The 25,641-nt window shown below is 41.5% G+C and overlaps 1 protein-coding gene across 4 annotated transcripts in view; it reads left to right on the top strand.

Annotated features, from left to right (window-relative positions):
- arhgap17b (Rho GTPase activating protein 17b) overlaps positions 1-25,641 on the top strand; it is an 89,754-nt gene that overhangs the window by 17,395 nt on the left and 46,718 nt on the right. For all 4 annotated transcript variants that reach the window (XM_060901629.1, XM_060901632.1, XM_060901630.1 and 1 more), the window contains exon 2: positions 7,518-7,557. In XM_060901629.1, the coding sequence (XP_060757612.1) occupies positions 7,518-7,557 (40 nt within the window). The remainder of the gene's footprint in view (positions 1-7,517; positions 7,558-25,641) is intronic.

Below are 25,641 nucleotides of genomic sequence, written 5' to 3'. Positions count from 1 at the left end.
AGGCTATTTACTGTAATTTTATTATTATTTACTACAGTATTTACTGTTTGATCTCAAACTCGTTAAGAAATTGCACTAATTAACTTTTGACGAGGCACACCTGTTAATTGAACAACATTCCAGGTGACGACCTCATGAAGTTGGTTAAGATAATGCCAATAGTGTGCAAAGCGTCATCAAGGTAAACGCTGGCTACTTTGAAGAATCTAAAATACCACTTAAAGGAGAACTGAAGTCATTTTTAAACTTGCTTTATTTCTTAATTAACGTGTTATTCAATTACATTTTCAGTTTTAGTGACCTTATATCGTGACTCGTATTGGCAACTAATTGAAATTAAATATTATACTTATCGGCCTATTCGGTTTTTAGCCATGTTGAATTTAGTTCGTTTGGTCCACGACAGGCGTCGCTTATCTGCGCGATCTTCACGAGACTTGTGCGAGACTTCGAAACGTGAAGTGTCAGCCAGGTGTCAGTGCTGCCATTTTGAAAACTGTTTTTCAAACGAAATATTGCACAAAAACGAGTGTAAATGATGATTACTGCCTGCTTTTTTCAAACTTTCCTGACTGCTATCAAAACAAACAAAAATTCTGGCTTGATTACATCAGCATTCAAAAGAGGGCACACGCGTCTTTTGACAACGTTGGCAGATGTTGGTCACTTTGATTTCCGCTGTACGTTTTACTTCCATCCTATGATGTTTCGCACAGGTCTCAACGCATCTCGTTTACGGCCATTGCTTTGACATATGGACTGATATATTACAGAACATATTTCAAACACTCATAACTTGCTATAACAGTGACAAAATAGCTATCAGAAATGCATTCCGATATTTAATAAAATGAGATAAATAGAATTTTGATAATAAAATAAATTGCCTTCAGTTCCCTTTAATGCTTAATTGCTTATCACATAAATATTATTATACCCCCGCTTCGAAGGGGGGGGGGTATAGTGGTTTACCTCTGTCCGCCCATCTGTCCGTATCTCCGTCTGTCCGAAACACCCTTTTTCTCAGCAACCACAAATCATAGCCACTTGGGATCAAACTTCAGCTTGGGGTTCTCTACTGTATATACCCTTTTCAGGTCTGTCGCACATCAACTTCCTGTTTGCCGACTGAATGTATTTACGAAACATATAGGGTGGATTTTGATGCTATTTCAAAATGACAGTTTACCAGGATGCTGTTTGAAATCCCTGGGGAGAACACTGCTTGTTTCTGCAGGGTTAACAAATAATTAACCCTGAAACCTTGCTTGTTTCAGGGTTAATTATTTGTTGAAGTCAATGTTCATAATAAGTGTCCTATTTCTTCGATCGCTTGCGTTCTGATATAAGCGAGAGCAGGTGGATATGTAAGTGAGCAGTCGTTCACTGTTGATCTTGTTCCATATATGTTCCATGCGTTATTTCATAGTTTTGATGTCTTCAGTATTGTTCTACAGTGTAGAAAATAGTTAAAATGCAGAAAAACCTATGAATAAGAATGAGTTCAGACTTTTGACTGGTACTGTATAGCACAAGGCTTTTCCAGGCCACACATCACTGTTACAGTAATATTATGTAATGCATTACTCTGATGTGTCTGAACTGCAGTGCAGCTCAGGCACAATAGAGGTCTATTTGGGAAGTTTAGATAGGGAACTACTGTGCTGAATGAGCACATTTCCAGTACATAAATCACTACTTCAGCACTGTTGCACCACCCAGCACACTATCACACACTATCTACTAGCTGCCATGAGAACAAGGGATTATATACATTGCTAATGCAGGGTATGTGTACTGTGTCTGTGTTTTCTGCCAAACAACTGCTTTTGCTGATGAGGTTCAACGAAATCGATTTGTAACAGAGAATGTAAATGCTGTTGGCGTCTACACACAAGCACATTAAGACACTCTGGTACTCAGAATAGCAATGTGAACTATGCTTCCTGTGGCACTTGTGGTGATGCCAGCTCTAAATACCTTCAAGTAGAACTACAGCCTGGCTACACTGCCTGATCAGCACATTGCACAATTCACTAACAAATTAAAGATATTTAGTGAGTTCAGCATAAGCCTTCTGCAGTTTTGGCACATCCTCCCTGTCTTTTGTCTTTCCCATATTTTCCCTGTTCTTGTGCTTTCCATTTCCTACAAAGTTCACACTGTCCTCCATATGGTGTTCAGTGTTTTTTTCCATCTCTAGTTCCCGTCATATTCTGATAACGTCTGTGTGTGGATGTGGGAGGAGACATCCACCCCTTTGTTCCCACAACAAACAGTGTGAGACAGAAGTGTCTAAGCTGGAGGCAGGAATGTTTGTAAATGATGTGGTCTGTGTGGCCATTTGTACATGCTTTGCATAAAGGTGACAAAAACTCTGTAGACGAATTGTGTAAAAATCAGAGCAACAAGACGATTAGGATTGCTAAAACAATTATTGTTCTGAAACTACACCAGTAAAACAATTTATAATAATAAGTCTAGTCATGGTTTAATAACTGACCTTTTTCAGGTATGTACTTTCTTTTGTTCATGGTGTACATCCTATTATGGGTCACTTGGGAAAATTAAGCTGAAATTTAGACATTAATGTTCACCTAAACTCGACAGATGAAGATTGAAAAAAAAAACCCATCTCCGTTTTTTTTTTCTTTCCAATTTTCAACTATCCAATTTCAGTGAGTTTGTATCGACTGTAGCTTTGGATTCCTGTTCTTGGCTGACGGGAGTGGAACCTAGTGTGGTCTACTGCTGTTGTAGCCCATCCACATGAAGATTTGATGTGTTGTGTTTTCTGGGATGCTTTTCACCTCATCACAGTTGTAAAGAGTGATTATTTGACTAACCACAACCTTCCGGGTCAGCTCGAATCAGTCTGGCTATTCTTATCTGACCTCTCTAATCAGGGCTCGACATTAAGGATTGCCCGGGGAAAGTGAAACATGCATTTGGGCAAGTGGGATGTGTCCCCGACATGCCCAAGCGGGCAGGTTGGAATGAGCATATATTACAAACTAGCACCATGAAAATTAGGCTTTTTGATCTTTTATTTCAGTTCTTAAAAGCATCCCTCACTATGTATCCGCCATTATGCCATTTCCACCCACATAACTCCCACTCTCTGGATGTTTTTTGTTTTTCACGCCATTCTGTATAAACTGTATAGACTACTGTGTATGAAAATCCCAGGAGATCAGCAGTTTCTGAAATACTCGGCCAGCCCATTTCCAGCGGTCTCAAAAGTAGCCGGTCACCGGTGGCAAATCGCCGGCTATGGCTTGTTATGCCGCCGGCTATTGTCAGTCGAGTCACAAAATTTAATATTAAATATTTCTGACGGCAAAAAAAGTTGTGAACGTAAATTACATCCACTATGTCATGTATGTCCGTTGCCGCGTCAAGGGTGTTTACATCCTCGACATGAGTGCAGCCATTACTGCCGCCTGTGTTGCCAGATTGTGTTTACATCCTCGACATGAGTGCAGGCATTACTGCCCCTGTGTTGCCAGATTGCGCGTTTTCCCGCCCAATTTGGGCGGTTGTAAGTGCATTTTGGCGGGTTTTGAACATATTTTGGGCAGGGCTTTGAACCGGTTCAAGGAACGAAAACGAAAACCGGGAACTTTTTCTATTTCACATGGAACAGAAACGAAACCAGAAACTTTATTATTTTTTATGTTCCGGAACAGAAACGCTTATTAAAAATAATGGTAACCGGTTAATACCGGTTTTTATTTCGTTCCTCAAAGTTTCCGTAGCCTACAAATAAAAAAGCCATTCTTCTCCTGCGCAAGTTTCGATGACCCGCTGGGGTTCACTTCCTGTGTGACGTTCGCTGACTGAATGGAGAGAGCGGGAAGGTGGACTGCTATCACGTCTCCATTACTGAGTGTCTGAGCAAAGAAGAGCCTGAACGATGCAACCTCCCTATTGGCTGTTTGTAAAAATGTATCAATTGTTGCCCTTCCCACGGGAATCATCGCGGACTCGAGAGACAAGACCTGACGAGTTAGTTAATTGGTAGCAGAACAAAATGTCTGGACACAAATCGGGTTTTCAGAAAAGGAAAGAAAATAAACGGAGGGTTGAAAATACAAAAAAGGAGGCAGAAAATGCAAAACGAGTTTTAAGGTAGGACAAATGGTTACTTTTCTGAGGCAGCCCGCCGTGGCTGCCTGCAGGCTTATTTATTATAGCCCATTTAGTTAAAATAGTTGATATAAAATGTTTATAGTTATGTGATGGTTGTCCTGATTTAGAGTGGTGTTTTTTTTTGGGGGGGGGTTGCGCGATGTTGCACCCGGGTCCAGATTAGGGCAGAACCGGCCCTGGCTAAATTTCAGGTGTAGTTTGTTTTATGTATGTATGTACTTGCATAGATGTGTACTTGGTCTTCCAATATGGCGCCTAACAAAATCTCGCGGCGCTGTGACGTCATGCGGTAGCCAGGGCTCGAAATTAACTTTTTTTCTTTGTGTCCCCCAGTGGTCCCGAATTCTGTGTTGTATTGTCCCGAATGGAAGCAATAGTGTCCCCATTTTTTTCCTCTCTGAAATAACCAGTGGTTAATATTATCATATGAAGTTACTATTATATTTGTAACTATGCGATTTTGAACCCTTTATATCATTTTTACAATAAGTCACAAAACACAAGTGACACATGTCCAATACATCATCTACTTCAAAATTACAGTTATTGCATTTTCAGTTTATTAAACTTTGGCGATCTCACTGTATGAATAGATACCCGTTTATTTAAAAGGGGCCAACTAGCTCATTCAGAAAATGTTTCAACTCCCTACATCTGCAGTACACTTTAGTTGAAAATAAGACCCCTTTTATGTTTGTTTCATCTACTTATACCTTGAATATCTGTTGGCACTTATAAGGCCAACTTATCATTTTCACCATTACCGTTATCCATTTTTATGTAATATACCTGTTGCCCCATTCAGAGATGTTTTGAAAGCCATCAGCCATACCATCAATGGATGAAATGCACACCCATGTTGCAAGCAGTACAATAGAAGGTTTGACCCAAAAAACGAAATATTTTAATCCAGTCTACAGTGTAAAATAAAGGAAAAACGCCATCCAATCATATCGAGGTACCACCTCAAAATGATTGGATACTGACACGTCAATCAGACTGAAGCCCGCGACCAGCCCGGCCCTTCTGTGTGTGTGTGTGTGTGTGTGAGAGCGAGCAGAGTGTCACACAGAGCGCAGGATTCTCTCAGTGCGCTCCTTCCAAACAACGGGGATTTACACGAAAACGGAAGGAGATGTTCACAAAATTCTTTCACAGTGAGCGCCACAAGGCTCTCCTGAACACACGGATGTAATTTTTTTTGTCTGTAGTGTAAAAAATGAGGTCACTAGAGCGAGTTAAAAACGAGTGACTTTTCTGCCACGTTTATAATGGGAGTCTATGGGGCTGCGCGGCTGTGCTCTCGTTACTTTCAGGCTTCTCATTCAAAAACAGTAAATCCTATCGCTCAGGTAGACACATTGTGTGAATCAGGACAAGTGTGGCTACTACTTTTGAGAAAATTGTGTGTGTGGAGTGAAAATTGGGGCTGAAAACACAGTTTAAATGAGAAAGTTTGAGCTATTTTTCCAAGCTCTCTACACTCTAACTTAACGAGCTCCACTAGTGTGTAACGCAATAGACACCCATTATAAAGCCTGACTTTCTCAGGCTTTATAAGGGGGAGGAGGGGTGGAGACGCGGGGGGTGGGAGTGTTTCTTTTCAAAATATGGCTTGCGGGAACCGTTATTCCAAAATCTTGTACTGCACCTTTAATGTAGAACTTTTTTTCTAGATCTATTTTTTTCCATTGTCCCGGGATTGTCCCAGATATGATAATTTTGTGTCCCGATGACATTTTTTATGGTCCCCGGGACATCGGGACACCGTTAGTTTCGAGCGCTGGCGGTAGCCCTCTATAGGGCCTGACTAGCTTTTGATAACACACTAAACGAATTCTCTTTCATTTTTGGCACTTTTTCTGTTTGTGTAGATGGGAAGACATACTGAGAATCCAAATCGCCAACATTTGAAATAATAATTGTTTTGAATTATTTCTTGTCTTATTTAATGAAGGTTGTAATAGAATTAGCCTACATTTGGCTTAAGCTGGATGAGACAGAGACATAATTTTATAGCCATTTGTTAAACAGCTGACAGGGAACGTAATTAACCGTTCCGGGAACGAAATTTTTTTGTTCTAACCGGTTCGGGAACGTCTATTTAATGGTGGAACCCAAAACCGGAAACGTTAAAATTCCGTTTCTGTTCAGAACGAACCAATAGGAAAAAAATTCTGGTTCAAAGCCCTGATTTTGGGCTGTAAAACGTCAGCAGTATCTGGCAACATATTTTTTTACTTAATACAAGAAATTAATGGATGCCAACGTTTTTGCCAAAATGGTATTTTATTTTCCATTGTTTAGGCAGCTTCAGCATCATACTGTGAGATTCTGTTCAAATTGTTTTTTTTTCTTCTATGAAGCCTGAGCCATTTATTTTATTAGTTTATAATTACTGTTTAATTTAGTCTTCAGGAGAGACTGCCTGCACACAGTACTAGTATTTAGTTTTTTTTCTTACATGAAAGCTGAGGCATTTATATTATATTTTAAGGTAACTTCATGTTGTGCTGTGAGGTTCTATGCACTTTAACTTTTGAACCAACAGGTGCATTTGGATAAGTAAAGCCTATTTTTCTGCATTTTTGTAGTCCTGGTAATCTTTTATATTGGTAAAGTTGTTTATAGGACCATTTCTCAGTGTCTGTTTTTTTAATCAATAGTTTTTCAGTAATAACTTAATATTTAACATATCACTCAATTTTAAACAACCCCCGTGCCTCCCCCATGGCTTGCCCCCATAGTCTCCAAAATTTCTGTGGGAAACACTGGCGTGCGTAACAACGCTAATCAAGCTTAAGCTAGACGACCCGCCTCAAATACCCATCCCGGGTAAATGTTATCCCAATTTTAGATGGCCTGTTCCAAACCATCCCGCCCCATGAAAAATTCGTACTTGCATCTCTCTATCTATCTATCTATCTGTCTGTCCGTCCGTCCGTCCGTCCGTCCGTCCGTCCGTCCGTCCGTCCGTCCGTCCGCCCGCCCGCCCGCCCGCCCGCCCGCCCGCCCGCCCGTCCGTCCGTCCGCCTACCTACCTACACGCTTTGCGTGCATTGTGTCTGCCGCTGGCAGACATTTTACCATTTTGCACCCTGCTGTAAATTATTTGTACCCTGCTATTCTCCCAAACTTTGAAGCCCCTGCATTTAGCGCCAGCAACATCACTAAGCTCACATTTTCTCCATTATGATGTTTAACTGAAGCTCTTGACTTGTGTCACTGTGAGTTTATGCATTGCACTGCTGCCATGTGATACTGATTGACTAATTTCATGAACGAGCAGGGGTGCCAGTGTTCTATTTAAGTGACCATTGAGTATATATACACATCTAACTGCTTTTATTGTTCTTTTTTTCCAGAGCGGAGAAAACAGAAGTCCTTAGTGATGACCTTCTACAGGTGACAATTTCCTTGATACTATTTATTGCTTTTTTTTTATTGTAGCAGCCCATTGTCAGTTCTTAGCTAGAAATTACATTACCTCTTTAATAAATATGCACATTGTGTTCCTCTTGAAGCGGTTACTGTAAACCTATCACTTACTCAGTGGCGCTGATAAATAATCTCTTCTCTGTCTCAGTATTTAGAGCTCTTCAGGCTGTTCCTCGATCCTCCTCTAGCTAACCTTTGCCCACCAATCACTTTTCTCCGCTCTCTTGTCCCTACATACTTCTGGAATGTTCTTTATGACTCTGATGCCAGTCGAAGGGAGGGAAGTCTAATGCAGCTGTATTCACACAGGTTTAATGACCCAGAGTTTGGCACAGTTTCAGCTGTACTTACAGTACCATGATTTGAGAGACTTCATGATACAGATTCTGGTTATTCTAAATTTTATAAAACTATCTTTTGTATGAGCACTATATTGTTTCTCCATATGGCATTCTTAATCCCACGATTCCATGATTGCAACTTTGTGGAGTTCACCAGAAATTACACATCTGGCACATTTTCAGGGGTGGACAGTAACGAAGTACATTTACTTGAGTACTGTACTTAAGTACACTTTTTGAGTATCTGTACTTTAGTATTTTTTTTGTGTAAATTTCTGACTTTAACTTCACTACATTTGAAAGACAAATATCGTATTTTTTACTCCATTATATTTCTGTCAAGGTAGTCGTTACTATGAAGCAGCTTTGAAAGTGGATGTTTTTTTTCTTTTCTTTTCAAAAACATGATTGTTTTTTCACAGGTGACACTGAGACAGCCTATCAGTAATCACTAGGGTCACATCCATAGATTATAAAATCAAGTTCAATGATTTCCCAATAGCATTATTTGAACTAGGTCAGTTGATGGCAGAACGGAAGGAGGCGGTTCTTCTGGGGAATACACACGCCCATGAACCCATGTTTCAGTTTTCTGAAAGGTTTAAAGATTCGTTTCGTTTTAAATGTTTTTGTTTGCTGAAAATGAACCACATCACGGCCTACAAAAACTCACTGTCCAACCTGCAGAAGCATATCGAGGGATATAAACGTTTTATTCCAAGAGAGAGCTTGCAATGAAGTTGTCTGTGCTTTTAGAGCTAGCGATAGTGTTGCAATAGCTGTACAGTCTGGTTAGTCAAATGACTTTTTATGGCACGGATTTGCCTGCCAAGTTGCCATAGCCTTGTCCACGGCTAACATTAACACACAGCTAGTTAATGTGGACACTGTTAGTTAGCATGTAGAAACGGAGTTACACTAACATGAATAACATTAACTTATCTGAAGTCCTTTCAGAAATGTTTTAGCATAATCTTGCCAAATAAACAGAATGTAGAAATCTTTTCTAGTAACGTTAGCTACCCAATATGATTTTGAGTTTGAAAAGAGTTGTCAGGTGGAACGTCACTGACTAGCTCACTTAACGTTAAACCACCATGATGGCACAGCATGCGTTCATTTTGTAAATCCAGTAAATCCAGTCGGTTGCTTCAGAGGCATTAGGTTTTGTAAGCGTTGTGGCAATAATACAACAATGCATTGACAGAAAATGTACTTTTAACACTTAAGAATTTTTAAAAGCAAGTACTTCAGTACTTAAGTAAAAATTTGACTGTACAACTTTCACTTGTATCGGAGTAACATTTGACCAGTGGGATCTGTACTTTGACTTAAGTAATGAAGTTGGGTACTTTGTCCACCTCTGCACATTTTTTTACTGACTCTGTCTGGTCAAATTGACAGTGAATGACTAATATTCGAAATGTGTTATGCTTTTCCTAAAATGAAAGCCCCGATTCAGGGTCAGGTGATGCTGTTTTCTGTAAACTGTAGCTTCTTAGGTCCTGTGTGAAAAACAACTTTTTAAATCTTTGTTGAAAAACCTGAGCAGCACAAACAGGAAGTGATGCTGTTCTGAATCTCTATAATTTCATATTTGGGGACGTCATTCACACAGATGTTTCAGTGTTGATACAGATGATCCAAAGTTTAAAAAATATGATCTGGTTTTAAAATGTAAGTGACTCTGAAAACAATATTTGCTAGATCTCTTGATCAAAATTGAAACGCACCATTGCAAATGCATTATGTATTGGTTGTAAAGTTGTTGATGATAATCATGTGTTGCTGACATGCAGGGCAAATTCTAGGTCCCTTAAATGTGCAAGGTCACTTGTCAGTTATGCGCATAAGAATACACACAGATACCAAGCTTACACAATCTCACACAGTGACTCAAAAGCATGTACACCCACACTCAGGAGACAGTGATTACATTTCAACTACACTGGAAAACTCTGCTTGACTACCTAGAAAACGCTTGAGAATGTTATCCGTACAACTACAGTATGTTTTATATACACAATGCCCTCCACAATTATTGGCATCCCTTGTAAAGATTAGTAAAAAAGGTTAGAAAAAAATCTACCTTTTGGTGAAGGAGCTTCATCTCCCACTGAAAAGATGAAAAAACATTCAACCTTTTTAATTCAAATAAATTTATTCAGAGAAAAACAAATCCCTCATCAAGAAATAATTATTTTCAATAAAAACATGCGCCACTATTATTGGCACCCCTGCATTTAATACCATGCATGAAAATCCCTCACCTTTCGGCGAAATTCGCCGTTTTGAAACCAAAATGGGTGACCTACGTGAATCGTGTAGATCCGATGAGAAAAAAAAAATGGGGGGGGGGGTGTTTGATATTGACCCAAAGGGCAAGGAGGTCGCTTCGCACCCATAGACAGCTCGTGCCAGTTTGCGCCTCCTCCTCCTGCTTTGATATTGACGCCATAGTGACGAGTACATCTCGCTGCGAAGGGCAAGCAGCATCATTTCACGCCTCTTCTCCTGCTGGCCAGAGCGTGCACACATCAGTCAGAGTGCAGACCAGACTGCTGGAAGCTGGATTGAGTCATCGGACTGAATTTCCTACTTTTTTCAAACTTTCCTGATTTGCCATCAAAACAAACAAAACTTCCGGCTTGATTACGTCAGCATTCGAAAGAGGGCGCGCACGTCTTTTGACAATCCCTGTGTCCGAAATTGCTCGCTACTCACTATAGAGGGATTTCACTGACGTCACCCGAAACCGGAAGTAAACAGACCCTGCGCCATTTTGGAAGACCAACAAACTCGTGATTAGGGGGAAATAACGGCAGCGGTATGTGAACCCACGAGAATAAAGTGCAGTGGCAAACGACTTAAACAAACAAATCTGAGCTGTTTTATTTATGATTTATTGGCCCAACAGTAGACTTGAAAGAAACCTGTGTGAGACTTGACAAAAAACTGTGGATATAATGGATAAGTCTGCATGATCTGTGGACACTTTGAGGTAAGCAAACGCAAGAAATTCAGATTTAAAACATGCTAAATTGGCCCCAAGTTGATAACTGTATGAGGAGCAAGCCTCCCAGACTTCTACAATTTAATAATAATAATAATAATAATAATAATAATTTAGGATGGTTTAGGGCTTGCTCTCCCTCCTATTATATAAATAAAGCATAGTTGTTGTGTAGGCATATATCATAAATACATATGTATAATTTGGATAAATTAACCTAAATTATGGATACCTTAATAGTAACAAAAAGTATTAATTTTTCAACTGAAAAGATATATTATTAAAAGATAAATATCAACAAGATTACCTTGGCCATAACTATGTGTAGGTTATTCTTAATAACAGCTGTAATATCATGAACCAAGCCGCTAACAACATAATTGTAAGCCTGTAGCCTTTGTAGGCCTTCAAGTCATCAGCAGTGTAGGCACTGGGTGTAAACAACAAATAATTTACAATGTCTGGGTAGCAAACAGATGGCAGAATTGGTGTCAGGTCCTCCTTATGTTTCCATTCTCCCTTGCCCCGAGTCTTATCATATGGGTCAAACCCATCAATCACAGCCAGTTTCTCCACATACCGTGCCCTTTCTGCAGCTGGTAATGTACTCACATAACCAGAATTATCATCCATCGTGTCACTTTACTCTCGCTCGTACTTTGTTTTATATTGTGAGTGCATGTACTTGGTCTTCCAATATGGCGCCTAACAAAATCTCGCGGCGCGGTGACGTCATGCGGTAGCCCTCTATAGGGCACTGTATAGTGGAGACGCCATTTTGTAGTGCTGTCCGTGCTGAAAGAAATCAAATTAAAAGTCTGAAATTTGATTTAATAAAAGACAGCAGCAAAGAAGAAAGTATTCAGCCTTGATTTAAAAAGAACTGAAAGCTGCAGGTACTTCCATATCTTGGCAGGCTGAGTGGTATGCTGGGGCACCTCTTGCCAGCAGACCAGGATATCCAGAGGGAACTTGTGCGGTTCAGTGTTGACCTGACCATCCCCAGCTTCAAGGAGGGAGAGAGCATCGTGGAGTGGTGGGGTCATGTCTTCGACAAACCAGACAAGTGCCCCTCCCTGGGTGCACTGGTTAAGCGTTGCCTCTCCATCTTTCATGGACCTAGAGTCGAGTCCTCATTTAGTCTGATGAATGATGTAATTGATCAAAGGAGTGGCAACATGAATGTGGAAACATTTAATGCAATACAGATGGTCAAGTACACGCTGATGTCCAGGGGGAAGACAGCTATGCAGCTCTTTAGAAGGGAGGACGTGAAGTTTGGGGAAGTGGACAGAACATTGTGCAAGAACATTAACTCTGCAGCAGCCACATACAAACACCAGCAGAGGGTGAACAAGGAGGAAAAGCAGCAGCAGCAGAGCAAGTATGGCTCTCAAGCAACTTGCAGTGCTCAGCAGGCCAATAAACCGACTGCTGAAGGAGAGAAGCGGGCAAGGCTGAAACATGTGGCAACTCGGCGAAAGCGGGCCATGGAGACACTGGTGGTCCAGGAAAATAAAAGGAAAAAATGATCACTATTCCTTGTGTGTTCTCCACTTTCTTCGTTCTATTATTCGCATTTTTTTCCAGGGCATAATTTCACTATAACTACATGTATTTGTACTGTATGTCCTTGTGCAAATGTCAATACAGTATACTTAGTAAGGAGGCTATAATATTTATTCTGGGGGAGGACCCCCCAAACAAAATAAAACAACACCAGAGGCCACGTCACCACTCGCGCACCCTTCTCACCTTTTTCACCCCTGACCCGTTTTCATGCCTGAATACTCTGTATAACCTCCCTTTGCCAGTAAAACAGCACTGAGTCTTCTCCAATAATATTTTACAAGATTGGAGATACAGAGCAGGGCATCTGAGACCATTCCTCTGTACACAATCTCTCCAAATCATCCAGGGTCCTCAGCCCTCTCTTGTGCTCTCTGCTCTTCAGCTCACGCCACAGGTTTTCAGTAGGGTTCAGGTTCAGGGGACTGAAATGGTCATGGCAGAAGCTTGGTTCTGTGGTCAGTGAACCGTTTTTGTGTTGATTTGGACATGTGCTTCGGATCATTGTCCTGCTGGAAGAGCCAATGATGACCCAGTTTTAGTTTCCTGACAGAGGCAGCCAGATTTAGATTTAAAATGTCCTGGTATGGCGGCACGGTGGTGTAGTGGTTAGCGCTGTCGCCTCACAGCAAGAAGGTCCGGGTTCGAGCCCCATGGCCGGTGAGGGCCTTTCTGTGTGGAGTTTGCATGTTCTCCCCGTGTCCGCGTGGGTTTCCTCCGGGTGCTCCGGTTTCCCCCACAGTCCAAAGACATGCAGGTTAGGTTAACTGGTGACTCTAAATTGAGCGTAGGTGTGAATGTGAGTGTGAATGGTTGTCTGTGTCTATGTGTCAGCCCTGTGATGACCTGGCGACTTGTCCAGGGTGTACCCCGCCTTTCGCCCGTAGTCAGCTGGGATAGGCTCCAGCTTGCCTGCAACCCTGTAGAACACATAAAGCGGCTAGAGATAATGAGATGAGATGTCCTGGTATTTCATGGAGTCTGTGATGCCATGTACCCTAACAAGGTTTCCAGGGCCTTTGGAGGAAAAACAGCCCCAAAACATCATAGAACTTCCACCATATTTTACAATTGGGATCAGGCTCTTTTCATTATAGCCATCTTTCTTTTTACACCAAACCCACTTTGAGCTTTTATTGCCAAAAAGCTCCATTTTTTACATCAGACCTGAGAACACGGTTCCAGTCAAAGTTGTAGTAGCATTTCACAAACTTCAGGCACTTACATTTGTGGTTAACTGACAGAAAAGTTTTTTTTTTCTTTTCTGGCATACCTTCTAGGGATGTTAACCGATGACCGTTTGACCGATGGTTGACCGAATCAACGTCAACCGGTAAATTTTTTTTTTGGTTGTCAGTTAAAAAAAAATCAATCGTTTTGAAGCTGCCGATTTTGGAGCGGAGAACCTGGAATTCTGTGTTGTAAACGCTTGGGGCATGCCATGCGGTGTAAGGACGACAGCTGACAAATCAGAAACACCCATTCAGTCATGTCCCGCCCCAGTTGAAGACAGCTGCCACTCTGCGAAAGAAAAGTCTCAGTGTTGGATTACATTTTACTACGTAACATCAAGGAAATTCTTGACTATCAAAGAAACAAGAACACGGCGCATGAATGAAGTTGATGGTTGATTAGTCTGGTGAATATTAATGTCAACATAATAATAATACACAAGATCTGAACTAAAACCTGGTTACTCACTGATGTTACTTAGCATCAGACAGTTGCTATATTAGCTTCGCTCCAGCTATCCCATTCCCAATGGCTGTGCACAATTAGCAGCCATGTAACCGTAATATCAGTAGCTGGAAAACAATTGCAGTATGAGGTCTCTGTGTCTCACTTCGAAGAAAAGTGCCTAGTCCGTAGCAGTATGCAATATCAATACACAGCCTACTGCAGTTAACTGTAAACACCAGGGGCCGTATCGCTAAAACGTCCTATCTTCAATGAAAAGTTAAGATGGGACAAGTGTATGATAGGATTGTTTTCAATAGGCTACTCAATGCAAGCAGCGGTAGTGACTGAGCTAAAGCTTGCCGCTTAGAAAATGACGGCAATTTATTGAGAACATGTTCACACTGATATTTTTAATGCCAAGTTGCAACTTAACAAAAGTGTGTGCCCCTTGCTGACATGGCCGCAGACACAGACCCGGGTGGAGAAGGACAAGGAGGAGGGGTCGAGGGGGGATTTCACGCTTCTCACGACGTCTCTAAGCTGGAGCCATTTGTCCTCCGCTCCAATACAAACCCCTCGACATCAGTGCCGCGTTTGACTAAATGTTTCGCGCTGTAGAAAAGGTAATGTGAGTGGAGGGCAGCGACTGGGACTGAATGTGTGGATGCTCGCGGTTAGATTTAGAATAGATTCTAATAATTCCAATTCTAGAATTTTAAACTCATCGGTTAACCGACGTTAACCAGCTAATGAGGCTCGGTGGTCGGTCAAGATTTTTTTTTTAGTTTTTGCCATCCCTAATACCTTCCATATAATCACTTGGCATGGAGGTGGAGTCTGATGGTTGTTTTGGAGACTTGGAAACCCCAAGGTTTTATTTTTTCACCATCACTGATCTTTGGGGATTTTTTTTTTATAATTATGAATATAATGTAAGAACTTTCTAAGTTGAGGAAGTGAGGAACTGGAAAGGTGCTTTATTTTAACTTTCACTTTTCAGTAACTACTAACACACACACACACACACACACACACACACACACACACACACACACACACGTGCATTGGGGAATGCAGCTGTCTCTCTCGTTACTGGACATCTGAAAGACAGCCACGCATTAATCAACAGCAAGTAATTAGACACAAACACAGCTATAACTCAACACGTTACCTGCTGGTTCAACCTGACTCCTTGCGGTTCACAGCTGACTCTCAACCACGCCCCTACTGCCACATATAACTATTGGCTATTTTTTAAAATCACCTTTCCCTGACGTATGAAGGTCAACATACTTCTTCCTCATTTGGTTTGTGCGTTCTCTTATTGTTCCCACGCTGATGGATGACTAAGGGAATTTGGCCTCTGTGTCACCTCATATCTGTACCCCAGTTAATCAGGAAGTCATTTCAAGTCAAGTCAAACTTTCAAGTCAACTTGAAAGTTCCTACACACTCCAATCAACTCAAAAATGTACAATTTAAATGGGAAACATGCTTCAGTTCCATTGTGTTCACGATCATTTCCACTATATTTATATGGGACACAGGACTGACATTAAAACAGACATTTATAAAAACCCTCGGTTATGAGTGATGCTGTTTGATTGTGTGCCTTGCCTTTCCCCTTCAACAGCAGAGAAAGTAGCAGTTCCTGTGAGGCCTAAGAAGGCAGCAACCCCTGCATACTACATTCCAGCGTCACTCATGCATTCACTGTCCAAGGTTCAAAGTTTGACCGTCGCCTTGTCACTATTTAAAGCAACCTCAAGTGTGCCAGCAAAGAATAGAAAGCCTATAACTGTACACAGACAACACTTATACAAAACAGTGTGGGAAAAATTGAGTGTGTCCTCTTCTTATGAGTCTGATAGGTGGAGTCATAATTTTTCCTCCACAGAGAATTCAACGGCTGGCAACTTTCTCAAATTTCAAGCCACCACTCAAGTTTCAGATGAGCAAAATTCAGTTTCATTTCAGTTTAATAAAATACTTTCATTTTCACCAATGAACACCTAGAAAATGTAAAGTGTATCACTTCTCAGAATTGATGGCACTTCTAAATAATTTTGTAGTATACACTCACTGAGTACATTATTAGGAACACGATAATAATACTGCATAGTTCCGTCCTTTGCTCTCAAAACAGCCTCGATTCTTCATGGCATGGATTCCACGAGATGTTGGAAACATTTCTTTGAGATTCTGGTCCTTGTTGACGTGATTGCATCAAGCAGTTCCTTCAGATTTTTCAGGTGCACTTCCATGCTCTGAATCTCCTTTGGGATGTGGTGGAACAGGTGTTCTGCTGGATTGAAATTTGGTGGCTGAGAAGGCCATTGAACATTGAAGAACATTGAACTCATTGTTTCATTGTGTTCATGAAACCAATTTGAGAACTTTTCCTTTGAGTTGGTGCATTATCATGCTGGAAGTAGCCATTAGAAGATGGGTAAATTGTGGCCATGAAGAGATGCACATGGTCCACAACAATACTCAAATAGTCTGTGGCATTGAAGTGATGATTGATTGGTATAAACAGGCTGAAAGTGTGCTAGGAGACATTCCCCACACCATTACATCATCTCCACCAGCCTGGAGTGTTGACACAAAGTAGGTTGGGTCCATGGATTCATGCTGTTGGCATTAAATTCTGACCAGATGTGTGCCTCAGAAGAAATCAAGATTCATTCGAGCTGGCTATGTTTCTCAGGTCTTCAGCTATTCAGTTTTGATGAGCCTGTGCCCACTGCAGCTTCAGCTTATTGTTCTTGCCTGACAGAATTGGAACCTGATGTGGTCTTCTGCTGTTGTAGCTCATCTGCCTCGTCGTGTTGTACATTCTGAGATGCTTTTCTGCTCACCACAATTGTACAGAGTGGTTGTCTGAGTTACTGTAGCCTTTCTGTCAGTTTGAATCAGTCTTGCCATTCTCTGTTGACATCTCTCATCACCAAGATGATTCCGTTTGCAGAATTGCTGCTCATTCGATGTTCAGCAGTCCCAGGAGATCAGCAGTTATTAAAAAAATATTAAAACCAGCCCATCTGGCACCAGAAACCATGTACAGTCAGAATCACAGAGATGACCTTTTTCCCCATTAGGATGGTTGATTGTGATCATTACCTGAGGCTGCTGGCTATACCTGCATGATTTTATGCATCACACTGCTGCTACATGATTGGCTGATTAGGTAATTGCATGAATGAGTAGGTGTACGCATGTTCCTAATAAAGTGCTCAGTGAATGTATGTTACTTTTTGCAGATAATTTTTCTGATTCTATGAATTATATTTCATTTCTAAACGCGGGCTTGCCCATAGCTGTTGAATTGATACCTATTATTATTATTATTATTATTATTATTATTATTATTATCAGCTGTGCAGTCAGGAACAGCTTGCCAGCATTAGTAATCATGAAAACTCAGATGGATTGTTGATTTTTAGATGATTCCGGAGAAATCTTGGCTGAAATTATTCTGTGGTATCTGTCTAATATGAGCTAAATCAAACATACTACATTTGATAGATTTCATTTCACCTAATGCACTCAAACATTCCCCATTTTCTTTCACTGAGAGGACATGAGATGAGTGGAAGGGGACGGGGCTTCCAGGCAGTGTCAGTTAATACCGGAGAGTTCAAAAATTGTTCAATCTCCCATTTTTATTTGTAGGAAAAGCTCTTTTGCTGCAATTACTACAAATTACAGGGCTACTTTCAGGGTACCCGCGGAGTCTTAAAAGTATTAAAAAAGTATTGAATTTCATTTTCCAGAATTAAGGCCTTAAAAGTATTAAATTTCATCTTGAAAGTCTTAATTTTTTCCACGGAGGTCTTAATTTTCCAAAGAAAGTCTAACATCGTTGCATAACCTAGATTAAATTCTCTGTGATGAAAATGAAGCAAAATCTAAAATGTTTTGCGCTGCCCTGGCGTTCACACGCAAACAGCGGGAAATTCACGTCGCGCCGTAAAGGGTTCACACGAAACGAGAGCAGCAGGCGCATAGAGCAGAGAGGGTGAGGGGGAGAGAGCATGGGGAAGTGCAGATTCAACCCGAAGTGGCCGCTCGACCCTAAGTCACACCGCCCGAACTTTGCTGGAGCGTTCCTTGAACGGTAGGGAGGGGGGGCCGAATTTCGACAACGCTCGTCACCGCGCACAAAATGGGGAAAAAAAATCGAAAACACGGGCGTTGGCTTAGCGGTGCACCGCTGAAGCCGGCGTTGGTTTAGCGTTGGTTTAGCGGTAGCGAGCGGTAGCGAGCGTTGGTATAGCGGCATTCTGCGCATGCGGGCTTTGGCTCGGCGGGGGTATAAAGTTGGTTTAGCACCAATCATAGCAAGTCTCTCAGCATCCATGGTGATACAGTTTTACTGTAACTTTGAGCAAATTCGATATAGATGAGGTCTGAACTCAACGGCAGCTCGATTCCAAATGAGCTCCTGGTCCATTTCTCCCGTATTTATAGCCAAATTCTGGTCCCGCTCCGACACCTCTATACCAACGCCAAACCAAAGTTCATCGCTGCCATGGATAGCTGCTTCAACGCCCGACACCGTTCCAGCAACCCTGTGTCCGCTCGTAAAACGCTTACAACCGCTCCACCGAAGTTTGTGCAACGTTTAATCGCCGCCCGGGCAACGCTGGCGAAGCAGCGGTGGTCCAGCGTTCAAGATTTCTGCGTTGGCCTAGCGGACCCAAGCGTCCACGAACTTGCGTCTAGCGGTGCCAGACTTTGACTGGGCGGTAGTGGAGCGGGGGTGAACTTTGCCGGGGCGGAAAATTGCCCCCTCCTCACCGCTCGCAATATTTTGTGCAGCTCAAAACTTTCGGAGCGGTAGGAGGGCCCCTCGAGAAACATCAGCGGTGGCCGAGCGTATACGGCGTTGCTTTAACGGGGGCCAACTTTTGTTAAAGGGTGGTGAACGGTTACGAGCGGTGATGAATTTTTTTCACCGCTCCAGGAACGCTCCAGCAAAGTTCGGGCGGTGTGACCGGGGCCTAAATGCGCCTGGGTTAAGGAGGTTCCAAATAATGACCGTGAGGCATTATGCACTTTGTGTAAAAAAAACCTTTCAACTAGGGACAATGGGGCTTACAGCTCTGGATTCTCACATGAAAAGTGGTAAACATATTTCGTTTGCATCCACAATTCAGAAGCAGGCAGCTATACTATACTATTATAGCTATACTATTCTTTTTGTCTTTTGAATGCTTCTCTGGCGTGTGTGTGTGTGTGTATGAGGGGTGATTGTCTGGACTTACATGGGTGTGCTCTCCTCTGCATGGTGTTCAGGGGGTGTGAGTAGAATGAATTCTGATTGATTATTTTAATAAATGTAATTTTGTTATTTCAAACACTCGTAAATAGTAATTATTTGAGGTTTAATCTGGTGCTCAATATGATTTATTCTTCCCTAATGAGTGCGACAAAGGTATTAAATTTCACTTGAAATGGCATTAAAAAAGTCTTAAGTCTTAAATTTTGGTTTAACAATCCTGGGGGTACCCTGACTTTGCAAAATGCAAGGGAGTAAACATGACCAGGCAGTGTAAAATCATGTCGAAAAGATTAAATCGTTATATCACACAACTCTATTCTGTTGTAATGGAAAAGGGTAAATGTTTGGATTGGAATCTGTTCCTGTACCAAGCTTGTTTGAGTGTTCAGAACTGGACAATAGACCTCAGGTTGCTTAAATCATCATTTCCATGCAGTTACATTTGTATGCTGTCGTTCCTCTTCAGTTATTGCTGGTTATTTTTTTTTTTTACAGACCATGTCATGGAAGTGCACTAGAGTTCATACAACCCCATTTCTAAAAAAAAAAATCCCAGGTACACTGTGTAAACTGTAAATACAGAGATAGACATAAATAAACATAGAAACCCTATATTTAATTGAAAATAGTACAAAGACAACATATCAAATGAAAAAAATTTTTATTGCTTTTTGAAAAATATATATGTTCATTTTGAATATGATGCCAACAACACATTTCAAAAAAGTTGGGACAAGGGCCTGTTTACCACTGTGCTGCATCACCTCTTCTTTTAACAATACTCTGTAAACTTTTGGGAACTGAGAAAAAAATTGCTGTAGTTTTGAAAGTGAAATGTTGTCCCGTTCTTGCTTGATATAGGATTGCAGCTGCTCAACAGTTCAGGGTCTCCTTTGTTGTTTTTTTTTTTGTTTCATAAGGCACCAAATGTTTTCAGTGGGAGACAGGTCTGGACTGCAGGCAGGCCAGTTTAGCACCCAGACTCTTTTACTACAGAGCCATACAGTTGTAATATGTGCAGAATGTGGTTTGGTATTGTCTTGTTGAAAGAAGCAAGGCCTTCCCTGAAAAAGTTGTTGCCTGGATGGCAGAATGTTGCTCCAAAACCTGTCTATATCATTCAGCATTAATGTTGCTTTCCCAGATGTGCAAGTGCCATGTGCACCAATACACCCTTATACATCACAGATGCTGGCTTTTGAACTGTGCTCTGATAGCAACCTGGATGGTCCCTCTCCTCTTTAGTCCGGAAGACACAGTGTCTATAATTTCCAAAAAGAATTTCAAATTTAGATTCATCCACAGGACAGTTTTCCACTTCACCTCAGTCTATTGCAGCGTGGGAAATAAGGAATTTTAAGCAGACTGTCACAGGACAGACAAGTCTGAAATCTTGTCTGTCCAAATTTCAGCCTGTCTGAATGACGGGCCAAAGACCTGGAACAATGCGTCTGCGGGTCTGGGGCCTGCCTCAGGGCCCCAGAAGCTGAAGGGCTTTAGATGCCTGGAGATGGCTTCTCAGCTATTTCCAGGCACATTTTTGTGATCTTCAAAGGCCAAATTACACTAGACATTAGTTGCTAATTACACTACAAATTGAATACATTTTACAAGAAAATGTCAGAAGATTCAAGAAAAACATGCTTAAAGTTCTACCCAAGAAAACAGTAGCGCACACAGGTCAGTTCCATGTCTAGAAAAAGTATGGGGGGCCAAGGATGTTCCAGTTGGTTACAGCTTACTGGTACTCATATATAGGTACTATAATAACACTCCTGAAACATTATGTCAACAATGACTATTTTATACTATGTTTATAATAAGTCTATAAGAAATTTAGTAATTAACAACACAGCTATTCTTATATAATAGAGTTAAAATGTTGAGTATGAGATTCCAAGTAACTTTGTAACAAAATGACTTTTAAAATGACTCAAAACTAGACATGGTGATATCATTTGGCATTCAGACTAAAATCTGCTGGACTAGAACTTAGAAAATAGAAGAAAATAAAAACTATTAAATTATAAATCTACATCCTACAAAGCATATGACTGACTGTCATTCTTATTATGAATAAAAAAATGCACATAATAATAACAACATATCCACTGTTTGGCAGTTCGTCACGTAACAATACTGTACTGGAAAGTTGTATCTAAACTGAACTCTTAATCAACCAACTGAATCTGTCAGATACTGTCAACCCTAAAACACTAGTTCAGCTGGATTGTGCAGTAAAGACAACAGTGACTACTGAGTGTATTATTATATTATTATTATTATTATTATTAGGGCCCGAGCCCTATGGGCGAAGGCCCTATTGTTCTTGTAAGAGTTCACTATTATTAGGGCCCGAGCCCTATGGGCGAAGGCCCTATTGTTCTTGTAAGAGTTCACTATTATTATTCTTCTTTATTTTTCTCCGCTGTTGGGCCATTTTCGGGGCGCTTGCCATGGGCGAAAACGCGCGAAATTTGGCGCCACTTCCGAGAATTGCCACCGCTACTCAGAACCAAAAGCCCACACTTGGCCGGGGCTCAGGGCCTCTATAGCGCCCCCTAAGTCGCTGTGATTTTGGCCTCCCGCATTAAGGTGCCTGGTTGCCATTTAGTTTGTAGTAGTGGCATGCCATTTGGTATGCATATGTATCTCACTAAGCCGGACAAAAATGTAATGCCAATGCATTAGCCACGCCCAACAGGAAGTGAGGTAATTTCACTTTTGTGTGAAATGCATGGCCACGAAGATGGCGCAACTCCTCCTAGACCGTTCATAGGAATGTCACCAAAATTGATACACATCATCTACAGACATGGCTGACAAAAGTTACTAAATACGTTTCACGTAGGATAAACCGTTCAGAAGTTATACGTCAATCAATTTTCACTTCAAAATTTTACATGCTAAAAAATTCATAACAAATCTTCTAATTGCTCAACACTGCTCATACTTCACACGCTAATCAATCATTGGGCTTCTGACATGTTACCCAATTTCTGTGATATTTCGCCACTGGGGGCGCTATTTTTGGGCAAAAAATCCAATCTTTCCTCAAATTTGGTCAAACTTCACGGCCAGCCTCTTACTACCTCCCATGTCATGTATACCACATTTTGGGAATTTTCGTCCATGGGGGGCGCTGTTTTTGGCCGACGCAATTTCTCCAAAACGGGTTTTTGGTCAATAATTCCATAATGCTTTTCCTTCACACCACTACCTTGTGATAGTGCGTTGCTGTTGTGGACCCTTATTTTTCCATCTCATAATCACTCATGTACAGCATAGCGCCACCTACTGACATGGGAAAAACCAAAAAATTTATTCTTCAAAAATCTATATCTCATCTTCTATTTACTCAGTTGTCATCAAACTTCATAGGCAAACTCTTCATAGCTCACCTGACATGTACGCCAAATTTTGTGCACTTTCGCCCCTGGGGGTGCTGGTTATGGCGGAAATGATATTGCAGCTTCTGATTTGTCAATCTTGGCAAGCAAACTCTTTACAAGACCCTTTTTGGGGCGCTTGCCATGGTCGACAACGCACGAAATTTGGCTCCTTTTTCTTAGACTGCCACCGCTACTGAGAACCAGAAGCCCAGATCCAGGCGGGCCTCAGGGCCTCTATAGCGCCCCCTAACTCGTTGTGATTTTGGCCTCCCGCATTAAGGTGCCTGGTTGCCATGTAGTTTGTAGTAGTGGCATGCCATTTGGAAAGCATATGTATCTCAGTAAGCCGGACAAAAATGTAATGCCAATGCATTAGCCCCGCCCAACAGGAAGTGAGGTAATTTCACTTTTATGCGAAATGCATGGCCACGAAGACGGCGCAACTCCTCCTAGACCCTTCATAGGAATGTCTCCAAAATTGATACACATCATCTACAGACATGGCTGACAAAAGTTACTAAATACCTTTCACGTAGCATAAACCGTTCAGAAGTTATACGTCAATCAATTTTCAATGCAAAATTTTACATGCTTAAAAATTCATATCAAATCTTCTAATTGCACAAAACTGCTCATACTTCACACGCAGATCACTCATTGGGCTTCTGACATGTTACCCAATTTCTGTGATATTTCGCCACTGGGGGCGCTATTTTTGGGCAAAAAATCCAATCTTTCCTTAAATTTGGTCAAACTTCACGGCCACCCTCTTACTACCTCCCATGTCATGTATACCACATTTTGGGAATTTTCGTCCATGGGGGGCGCTGTTTTTGGCCGACGCAATTGCTCCAGAACGGGTTTTTGGTAAATAATTCCATAATGCTTTTCCTTCACACCACTACCTTGTGAAAGTACGTTGCTGTTGTAGACACTTATTTTTCCAACTCATAATCGCTCATGTACAGCATAGCGCCACCTACTGACATGGGAAAAACCAAAAAATTTATTCTTCAAAAATCAATATCTCATCTTCTATTTACTCAATCTTGATCAAACTTGATACGCACACTCTTAACAGCTCACCTGACATATGTGCCAAATTTTGTGAACTTTTGCCACTGGGGGCGCTGTTTTCAGGCAACAATTTATATCTCGGCTTCTGATTGGTCAAACTTGATCAAACTTGACACAACAACTCTTCATAGGTCCCTTGACATGTATACCAAATTTGGTGAACTTTCACCACTGGGGGCGCTCATTGCGCTGTAGCAGTTGCAGGACAGGTGTTTACAATCATGAGGCACCAGGAGTATGTTGTTTTGGTTGCCTTAAACACACATGACTTGTGGGGAATGGGTAGGCAGTCGGGAGCAAGTGTTGTAGCGTTATATACAGACTAATAGATGTCTAACAGAAGACAATCCTATGTAGCTATAGCTTGGTGACTGATGTGGTAAATACATTAATTTGGTTGGGAAGCCATGGCATAAAATGTTCTGTCCATGACAACATCTCAGCGCACCGTGTACTCTGTGTCCATTTCTGTGCTTTGTCGCCATTGTGGGAGTAATGTCTCTTGCCGAAGAAGCTGTGGAAGGTCTTTCGCGGGGACGCATGCCCCCGCCCCCCTTGGCCGCTGGCGCGAGGGCCCGTCGAGGCCGCTTGCGGCCTTAATTATTCTTCCGTCTTCTTCTTCTTCTTTATTTTTCTCCGCTGTTGGGCCATTTTCGGGGCGCTTGCCATGGGCGAAAACGCATGAAATTTGGCACCAGTTCCGAGAATTGCCACCGCTACTCAGAACCAAAAGCCCAAACTTGGCCGGGGCTCAGGGCCTCTATAGCGCCCCCTAAGTCGTTGTGATTTTGGCCTCCCGCATTAAGGTGCCTGGTTGCCATATAGTTTGTAGTAGTGGCATGCCATTTGGTACGCATATGTATCTCACTAAGCCGGACAAAAATGTAATGCCAATGCATTAGCCACGCCCAACAGGAAGTGAGGTAATTTCACTTTTGTGCAAAATGCATGGCCACGAAGACGGCGCAACTCCTCCTAGACCGTTCATAGGAATGTCACCAAAATTGATACACATCATCTACAGACATGGCTGACAAAAGTTACTAAATACGTTTCACGTAGGATAAACCGTTCAGAAGTTATACGTCAATCAATTTTCACTTCAAAATTTTACATGCTAAAAAATTCATAACAAATCTTCTAATTGCTCAAAACTGCTCATACTTCACACGCAAATCACTCATTGGGCTTCTGACATGTTACCCAATTTCTGTGATATTTCGCCACTGGGGGCGCTGTTTTTGGGCAAAAAATCCAATCTTTCCTCAAATTTTGTCAAACTTCACGGCCACCCTCTTACTACCTCCCATGTCATGTATACCACATTTTGGGAATTTTCGTCCATGGGGGGCGCTGTTTTTGGCCGACGCAATTTCTCCAAAACGGGTTTTTGGTAAATAATTCCATAATGCTTTTCCTTCACACCACTACCTTGCGATAGTACGTTGCTGTTGTGGACACTTATTTTTCCATCTCATAATCGCTCATGTACAGCATAGCGCCACCTACTGACATGGGAAAAACCACAAAATTTATTCTTCAAAAATCTATGTCTCATCTTCTATTTACTCAATTGTCATCAAACTTCATACGCAAACTCTTCATAGCTCACCTGACATATACGCCAAATTTTGTGCACTTTCGCCACTGGGGGTGCTGGTTATAGCAAACATGATATTGCAGCTTCTGATT

The sequence above is a fragment of the Neoarius graeffei genome, chromosome 20, assembly GCF_027579695.1.
Source record: "Neoarius graeffei isolate fNeoGra1 chromosome 20, fNeoGra1.pri, whole genome shotgun sequence".
NCBI lineage: Eukaryota > Metazoa > Chordata > Actinopteri > Siluriformes > Ariidae > Neoarius > Neoarius graeffei.
The sequence above is the reverse complement of the archived record's forward strand: the minus strand, read 5'-3'. Positions and strand labels throughout refer to the sequence as shown.